This window comes from Diabrotica undecimpunctata, unplaced genomic scaffold (assembly GCF_040954645.1).
Source record: "Diabrotica undecimpunctata isolate CICGRU unplaced genomic scaffold, icDiaUnde3 ctg00001796.1, whole genome shotgun sequence".
Taxonomy (NCBI): Eukaryota; Metazoa; Arthropoda; class Insecta; order Coleoptera; family Chrysomelidae; genus Diabrotica; species Diabrotica undecimpunctata.
This window is the reverse complement of record NW_027312757.1, coordinates 3,990-13,984: the sequence shown is the minus strand read 5'-3', so window position 1 is coordinate 13,984 and position 9,995 is coordinate 3,990. Positions and strand designations below refer to the sequence as shown.

Sequence of the window (9,995 nt, the reverse complement as noted above, 5' to 3'; positions counted from 1 at the left end):
AACTTTATGTTAACAAAAAGAAACTACGATACATTATAAGAACTGAAATTAATATTAAATGAAAATAATCTTCCTTGCCTTTTCGTGCCAGTGTCTACTGGGTGCTCCAAAATTCCGACAATATCGTTCTTGTCGACAACTGAAACATCTTCAACTTCGGGAAATACGAAATTATTCACTTTTTTCCTTAAAAAATTAATTTGTACCTCCACATCTCGAATATCTACGATTTGGCCAACATAGTGTGTTACCGATTTTTTACCCATAAATTTTACAAGTACGAAATCATTTTTCTCCATTTGTTTGTCCATAAAAATATCGTTGTCCTGACCATCATCTTCCATCCAGCCTTCATCCTCTGATTCAAGTATTACTTCTGTAGAAGAATTGGAAGACGAAGATTCTTTCCTACTCCTTTTTGGTTCATAGGAAAGAGATTTCTTCACTCTATTCTTTTCTCGCATTTCAGCTCTTTCTTGCGCACGTCTTTCCTTCAAATCTTTAGCCTCTTTTTCAGCTTCCAACTGATCTTTCACTGGTGTGCTTGTGTAAATAGTCGACTTTTTATTTTTTCTTGCTTTGGAGTTTGATGAGCGATCTGCTTTTAGAAAAGGGCGGCAGCTCTCAGGAGTAATTACAGCTGTTGATGTAGTTGCTACTGATAGTGAAAGCGTAATGGGAGCTACAGGTAGCAGTCCTGTGGAGATTGAAGCAACTTCTAATATTCGCTCAGGATCTTCAGGATTTCTTGGGTTCATTGCTGTTGGTGGTTCTTGATTCCTATCTGTTGTTTCGGCAGCTTCATAATCCTCATCGGTGAATACAAGACGATTTATTGGCTATAAACCAGCAGATCTGAATCCAGATGTTATATTCTTCATTGTAAATGCCACAGGAAAAGCAATACCACACAGTTGAGCAACATCATATATTTGTATAGGTCTGCCTGGATGATTTTGAAGCCAGTCTCCCATTGCAACCCGTAATGCAGCTTTATAAGAACCATATACTGCAACATCTAGCGGCTGTAGTTTGTGGCTACAATGTGGCGGAAACGATAAAAGAGTAATTCCAGATTCTCTAGCTAAGTTTATAGCTTCCAAACTTATATGACTTGAATGAATATCCATTAATATCAGTAGAGGGTTTTCTTTAGAAGCACTTAAGTGCATTTTTATGTGCTTTAGTACTTCTAAAAATAATTCCGCAGTCATATAGCCAGACTGATGAGCCAGACCAATGCTCCCTATTGGTGTACCATCTAAGAACCGGTCTTTCATATTCTTCCTGGGGAATATGAAAACTGGAGGTATTGCTTGTCCAGTGGCTGTTATAATTCCGCACATTGTAACATTTTCACCGCGTTCTTGAGAGGCCACAGCTCCTATTTGTTTTTTTCCCTTTTCAGCTATACGTTTGGGTGGTGGTAAGACCGTGGGTATACCTGTCTCATCTAAATTTATTATCCTTTCTGGCCTTCCTTTAAATTTATCTAAAACTCCAATGTAATTATCAAAAAATAAATCCACGTTGGATTTGTTAAAGGCTGCATCTCGTGCTATGCTTGTATTTTCAGGTTTTCTAAGAGATAAATCTCCATGTCGTTTCATAAATGAATATATCCAGTCCTTTCCTGCTATCTTATTTTTAGTCCAATTCGAAGGAATTTCTATTTGTAGAGCACTACCATACTCAAAAGCTAGGGTACAAGCCTGCTTGTAAGTCAAGCCATAATGTAATCGAGACGCCTTCTTAAGATAATTGACAATGTGTTGTTCTTGTTCATCAGAAAATATTTGGCGACATCGAAATTTATTCACGCCAGAAACATTCAAGCTAACAATTTCTAACTCATCTTCGTTACCTGAATCATCACCAGAGGGTATATTAGCATCTTGAAGGTTCCTCTTAGCCAAAATGACTCTTTTGTGAAGCATACTTTTTTTCAATTCATATTTCTCTGCAATATTTCTCAAGCTTCCTGTTTTTCTTAGGATATCCTTTATTGCACGCTCTACAACTTTTTCATCAATATCAGCTCTCGCCGTTTTTCTACTGTAAGTCCTCATCTGAAACAAAAAAGCGATTTTTATCACATGATTTTTGGAAATATAATCATTTGTGGGGTTAGTGTGGACAGCTGATGATTTGTCCACACTAACCCTGAACGCCATGTTTGACAGTAACAATGGAATGACGTTTCGAAAAATGATAATTTTATCTCATTCCATATCAAATTTAGTAATTAAATATTCCAGAAGCCATACACTAACTTAGGTATACAATTAGTTCAATAACTTCGATTTTAGTATAATTTTACTTACCGTGTGAAATAAATGGATACAACACACAAAATCACTTTCTGTCACTGGCGGCCATATTATAGAAAATATTTTAACCAACTTTTACGTGGTGTTCGGTGGCGTTAATAGTCACTTCCTGAACAGACTGGGCGGCAGATTTAAATGCGAGTTTTTAAATAATTAACTATGTCCACACTAACCCCATGTCCACACTAACCCCCCTCTCCCCTATAGCCTTTGGTGTGAGGTTAGTCTAACTGATTCTCATTAGAGAGCCGAGATGTTTATCTATCAACCGAGATCTGTACCGTTTTAAATAAAATTCATTTTTGAAAAAGCGGCTTCACGCACATAAGTTGAGCCAAACATAAAACACAGTTTCAATGCCAAAGATTTTAATTCTTCATATTTTTTGTCGCACACATATTTAATCCAAAATTTGTCCCAGGCAAGCGTTTCTGGAACTTGAGTATAAACCTCCTTTAAAACAGAATCTTCCTGATACTCGATCATTTCCATCTGAAGGGCAGCTTTGTATATATAATAACGGATTTATTACGGCTGTCGCCGCTTCTCCGCCCCCAATTTCCATCTTTTTCTGTCATATGCAGTTGCCTCTTCTAAGTCTCTTGCCGCCATTGCGTCATCAATATCGTTGCGCCAACTTCTCCGTGGTCGTCCTCTCTTTCTTCTTTCAGGAGGGATCCATTCCAGTACTCTCCTAGGCCATCTGTACTCTGGCATTCTTTTAACATGTCCGAACCAGATTAATTGTTTTCTTTCTATGTCATCATTGATATTTCTCTCCATTTTCATTTCGTTTCTTATTTGTTCGTTTCTAACTCTCTCCAGTTTCGATCTACCGCAGCTTCGTCTCAGATAATCCATTTCTGTCGTCATAAGTTTGTTTTTATTAGCTTTGGTGACGTCCCATACTTCCGAACCGTAAAGTGTAATACTTTGAACTATACTACCGTAAATGTGTTTTTTGGTTTCTCGTCGAATTGTTTTTTGCCAGAGAAGAGAGTTTAAGGCACGGGTCGCTGCTCTGCCCTTGTTTATTCTTTCCCTGATTTCATCTGCGCTATTTCCCTTCTTGTTGAAAATGACCCCCAAATATTTGCAGGATTGCACGCCTTTGATTTTGTCGTCTTCCAAGACTAGGTCACATATTTCATCTGTTCCCACTGAGAGATATTCACATTTTGTCATATTCATGTTTAGACCTGCCACCTCATATTCTTCTTGCAGTTTTCTTACCATATAGCTAAGATCGTAGCTGTCTTCGGCAATTACTACCTGGTCATCCGCAAAGAAAAGTGTATATAGCTTGTTTTCTTCCACCGTTATTTCCATGTTTCTACATTTTTTTACCCATTTCACTAAGGATCTGTCCAAATAGATTTTAAATAAGGTGGGTGACAGACAGCAGCCTTGTCGTAGTCCTTTTGTTGTTTGAAAATGAGAGGTGATTTCTTGTCCCATTTTAATTCTCGCAAAGTTTTGTTCGTAATATTTTTGAGTGGCGTTAATAAGAATTGGGTTTATTTTCAAGTTACCCATTTCTATCCATAGTTGGGAGATCGGTACACTGTCATATGCTTTTTCCAAATCTATTAAAGCTATATGAGTTTCTCTATTTCTCTGCACTCGTTTTTCCATTGCAATTTTTAATGTGAAGATATTATCCATAGTGGAGCGTCCGGCCCTAAATCCCGCTTGTTCTTCGGGTTGTTTGTCTTTGATATCATTTTCTATCAGGTTTCGTAGTACTTTTGAGTATAGTCGGCCTATAGTAGCAATCACTGCGATCCCTCTATAGTTTTTAGGATCCATCTTTGTGCCTTTCTTGTGTATTGGAGAGATATACGATTGTCTCCATTCTTCTGGAACTTCTTCTCCGTTTAAGCATCTTTCGAATAATTTTCGGATCATCTCAAACAGTTTTGATGATCCATATCTAATCAACTCTGGATGTATTCCGCCTGGGCCTGGAGATTTTTTTAATTTCATTCCCTTAACTGCTTCATTCACTTGTTCTATTGATATTTCGATTCTTCCTTCTACTTCCACTTGTTCATTTGTCTGTTTAAACCTTTCTCTTCTCTCTGTTAATAAGTTCTCAAAATGCTCTACCCATGTGTTCTCTGGTATTCTATTTATTATGACTTGGTTTTTTGTCGTTGTTCTCATCGTTTTTATAGTTCTCCAGGCTTCAGAGCTCTTTGTCCCTCCTATATGGTTGTCTAGGTAATGGCATTTTTGTTCCCATGTACTATTTTTCTTTTAAGAGTAACAAAGGGCAGCTTTGTTACTCTTAAAAACGTCTGCTGCTTCGCTGGTCCATACACCATTAGCCTTGAGTGAAAAACTGTTGCTTAACAGTTGCACAACATTTCCAATTTTGTGGAAATCAGCAAATCGTTTTTAAAATTCCAAATCAAGTTCATTAATAAAACGTGAAAACTGGGTAACACCAATATCTTTATTACTATCACAAACCGATTTAAGGAGAGGAAAATACAAAAATTCTACCTTAATGTCCTCAGAAAAAATTTTGATCTTTTTAGAAAACTTCTTATATCCGACAGAAGTTCACAAACAAGTTTCCCTTGCATTGTAGTTTTAAATTCAAGAAGTTTAGATGTGTAAAAATATCCGCTAAAAATGCTATAGTTGCAATGTTTTCTGTGTCCAAGAGGCAGCCCGAATGGTCATTTCATTATCTTTATCTTCATTATCAATAGTGAACAGAAATTATTTTATGTTGACAAGTATTGCAAAGAATCACAAGCACTAAACCTTTGTTCAGCCATCTCACGTTGTTATAAAGAAGCAAATTGTCAAACTGAGCATTAGTGTCTTCTAGGAATGATTTGAGTTGACGATACCTAAAAGATGATTTTACACTATCTTCATGACGGTTTGCATTTTACTGTGAAGATTTGGATTTAAACTGCAACACAACACACTTTGATGAATAATACAATGATACGACATTAGGTTTCCATTGCACATAGGATCGCTACTTAGTCGCTGCACCAAGCTTTTTCTACACCCAACCATCGCTGCAGCACCGTCCGTTGTGATCGAAATAATTTTTTTAAATTCAAACTATCCTTGCCAAAATAGTCCAACACAGTCTTGTGTAAATCCTCTCCTGTAGTAGTTCCTGATATTGGCAAAATAGTCAAAAGTTCTTCAACAAACTCTTCACTGGTGCTGTCCAGGTAGCGCACGAAAATGACAAGCAGTGCTGTATCTGGAATGTCGCATGACTCATCCAATGCCAAAGCAAAATATTTAGTGACAGCCAAGATTCGTTTTAACGTTTTGTATGTTTCATCTGCCAATACCTGTGTATTCCTTATACTTGACGTAGTAGATATTGGAATACGCTGAATAGTATCGACAACATCATTCTTATTTTGAAATAATAAATTTCCTGCTTCCATAAAACACTCTTTAACGATAGCCGCGTCACTACATGTCACATAAGAAGCCACAGAACATTTTTCGTGATCGGTCATTGATTGTTTAATAATTTCCGTAGATGTAGCGTAATTTGAAAGTAAACTCTTTTCACTTTTAATTTTACGAATTAGAGTTCCTGTTCTATATTGTTTGTCAAATGTTTTATGTTTTGTTTTGTAATGCCGTTTAATATTTGAACTTTTAATTATTGCCACAGTCTGATGACAAATCAAACAAACAGGTACTGCTCCAACTCGGTTTGGCAAAGTGAAACAATATAAATCTGTCCATTCAGGTTGAAACTGCCTTTTTTCTGATTCAATTTTTCTTTTCTTCTTAGATAAGATTGTTTTCGTATAGAAAACAACACTTGAAAGTATTAACTAGAAACACGATAAAAAGAGTAAACAACACTCAGAATGACGAGTGATCGAAGACTTTTATTTAAAGTATATGTAAGTACCTGTATAATATATGTGTGAATTACTATTGTAAATCATTATTATCAAATAGGTTATACATATAATGAGTATAAGAGATATAATTATAAGAGTAATTTTAGTTCGGCTAATGGATTAAGTCCACAGTCAAAAGAAACCAACAGCACACACACACACACACACAATGTTAAATGTAAATATCCAATCAGTACAAATATCAACCCCAGTAATTTTTTGTTCTATTAAATACAATAGAATTATTATAAAATTCCACAGAATGGTTACTATGTCAGAAATATGCAAATTGAAATGTTATTTTATTATGGTTCTATTACCTGAAAGTTTGGAAAAAACGTTTTATTATAGACTGGTTACTGGGTACGTCATAAATATGCAAATTAAAATAATTTTAGTGTTCAGACAGCTTTCCTATTGTAGTTTGCTAAAACATTATTTTTAGGTAGGTACTTTGTGTAATTTTGGAAATCCGTTTAGTCGAAACATATTGTGTAGATTACGAGTATTTCTCTATAATATAGTATTAGCAGAGAACTATTAGCATTGTTTAAATAGGACTAGTTAGACAATCCTTATGGAACAAACGTTTGACTTTTATTCTGCCGTCATGTGGTGGTCTCTAGTAATAAATTTAAAAAACTATTAACAGAAACTTAATTCTTTGAAGGATTCTATTCGAGTATATTTTTACCTGTCTCATAACTAATGCAAACCTGTACACGGATGCCAGATTGTGAAGAAAATATAAGACTTTAATAAAATGCTTATTGTTATTATCGTTGTATGCGTCTAGTGAAAGATAACTTGACTATTTCGAGCGAATATTTCAAATTGTTTTTATACTTTGAGACTTGCTAAATCTAAATCGGTTAGTAATCTATTTAAATGAAGTAGGTAAATGCTGACTTTTTTTAAAATTTTTATTAGTTTACCAGATATTTAATTTGGTTATATGATTTGCTAAAAAAGGATTAAATATTTAATTGAAATACACTCGATTGCTATCGTCTTAGAACACTCATGTGGAGGTTTATTTTTTAGTCAAGACTTCAGTTATCATTGTTTAAAAAAGAAAATCTTTTTAAACAATGGTTTTATGTATGTTTTGAGAAAATTTAATTTTCAATCTTTTAATCTTTAAAATGACGTTTGAAAATATAGTAAACTTATGGGTATGGTTTTTTGATAATGGTTTTGAAACAACTAAACACATCGATATGCCACTCTGAGATAGCGCGTATATTTAGGGACAAATTAATCTATGTGTTGGGATAAAAGGAATAATAATTAACAACACTTTAATAAATAGTATCCTTTATTTTATTTATTTATGTATCTTATAATATAAACACCATTTTTGTATTTCTGTTTACATAACTGAGAATGTTTTTTTCAATCAACTCGCCGATCTGAGCTGTTTATTAATGAAATAATTTTAAATTACAAAGTGATAGATATTGCAAAAATTAAATTCGCATTATTTTAATAGTTATATACCACTTATCAAAATTCTAATATCTACACATAGACAATATTAACGAAATAATAATTCAAGGTAAAAAAACAAAACAAAATTGTTTACATTAATAGTTATAGAAATTGATTATAACATTGTTTTCATGAACTAAAATAAGCAATGTATGTAGTGCGAAACACTATTGGCACTGGTTGATGGTTGTTTTGCTATCGAATACGTATGAAAAACGCGTGGTGTCGTTAACAAACCTTCCTCTTCTACCTCACTATATTTTTTTGGTTTGCATTTAGATATTTTTGGTCAAAATGCTTACTGCATAGAAATTTTTTTTAAATCGGGTAGCTCCAGACTTTCCAATGCAGCATTACCTACACAATACAATATTATTATTAACACAACTGACAAAAAAGCAACTTTCTGCACAATAAAGTAAAAAAACAATTTAAGTTCTGTATTCAAAATATAAATAACTTGGCAGTTATGCCAATATATAGGGTTTTTATCGCGGTTCTCAAAGAATTAGTTTGTAAGTAATTTTTTTAAATTATCTTTATTATATCTATTATGAAACACACATATATATCTAACCTAGCCAATGTAAATTTAAAATAAACTATCTTTAAATTGAAATTCTTATGAAACTAATTAAATTCTATAGACAATGTAAAATTTAAACAAACTATCTCCAAAATTGAAATTGTTATGACACTAACTAAATTATATTAACAAATTTTTGTACCTTTCTGTCACTGAATGCCTAAATGAACTGTTTTCCACTGTATAGATTATAATCACCACTCAATGTCTTCTTCGCAACTTCGGTTATCCTTGTTTTTGTGAAATTACTTTTTCCAATTATCAGCTTCCACCAATTTAAGATATTTCTCTTCACCAGCATTTATAAACCACCAAGCAAACCAGCAAACAGCATTTATATTTATTCTTTTTTTCTATATACCAATATCCAATCACCAAATATATTATTTAATTTTAATATTCAATTAATACTCCTTCTATTATCCAATCATCATTTATACATAACATAATTTTTAATCTTAAATAATATTTTCTTTATACTGTTTCTTAATCTTGATTTAACTCACTATATTGAACAATTATAACTGATTGACTGACTCTAACTAACTTTCATACTAAACTGGACCATAGTAACTGTAACTCATAACTGATTGACTAACTGAATGGACTCTAACTATAACTTTCTGACTGACTCTAATTAACTTTTATACTAAAAACTGGCCATCATAGTAACTGTAACTCATAGCTGATTGACTAACTGAATGGACATCTTGAATCCAAATCACCGGGTATTTATATCCTTTTTTCATGTTTCAGAACCATCTGGTAAGAAATCATGTTCGATTTGTTCTATTTCTTCTATATGGATGTTCTCGAAAAAAGTATATGTTCGATCCACAGACATAACCATTATTTTGAGAATTTTCCACCCTAAACAAAGGTCAAATTCTCTATTCTGGAGAATTCTTTAATTTTCTATTGATAATTTTGTTGACATTTAGGCTTTTCAGATCAGAATATACACTTAAATCAGTAACTTAACATTCTAATTTAATAAAATACACATTTTAAACAACCTATTATTATAACCCCACTTTATATTCGTAATCATTACTTAAACTGTCACTTTAAAGAGTATTTTTGGTTGCCTAGTCACATGGCTCACTTAAATATATCTACAATATTATAATTATAAAAATACAACTTTTTACAATTATTATATGCTAATTTCTTAAAAATGCCCTCACATAAATAATTTTTATAAAATTTTCTAGTATATAACTTATTAAAATAACCAAATACTTTTAATATCTAATATTATCTAGTAGTGTAACTTATAAATTATTTTCTATAAACACCAATCATATCAATACCCCAAAATAATATTTAAAATTAATAATTTACTTATTATTTTTTTAAATATTAATTTTCTATTAGTTTATTGTTCTATTAAATATATCCCTGTTATCTGTCTCTGTCAAACTGTCATGTCAAATGGAGCAATTGAAAATGGAGGCTATATCAGAAAATAAACATATAATATAATCATCTATTATTGTGTTATGTTTATTTATAAACAAAATCTAGGAATTATTTCCATTCAACAGGCTTTCACCCATATGAATTGGTAAGTTTTACACTTTATTATATTAGAAAGACATTTATAAAATCAATTTTGTATGTAACCCCAAATTATGATTTTTAGGGTACAAAATAATTTCCATATGTACACGACAACAAGTATGA

General features: G+C 32.6%; 1 protein-coding gene across 1 annotated transcript; it reads right to left on the bottom strand.

The window, feature by feature from the left end:
* Positions 1-5,332: 5,332 nt before the first annotated feature.
* On the bottom strand, positions 5,333-5,833 carry LOC140431727 (zinc finger BED domain-containing protein 5-like). Its single transcript, XM_072519609.1, has one exon. The coding sequence runs from the start codon at positions 5,831-5,833 to the stop codon at positions 5,333-5,335; it is 501 nt and encodes a 166-aa protein (XP_072375710.1).
* Between the last annotated feature and the right edge of the window lie 4,162 nt (positions 5,834-9,995).

Bases quoted from the DNA above. Each gene is read 5' to 3' on its own strand.
- LOC140431727 (XM_072519609.1), bottom strand. From the start codon at position 5,833: ATGACCGATCACGAAAAATGTTCTGTGGCTTCTTATGTGACATGTAGT.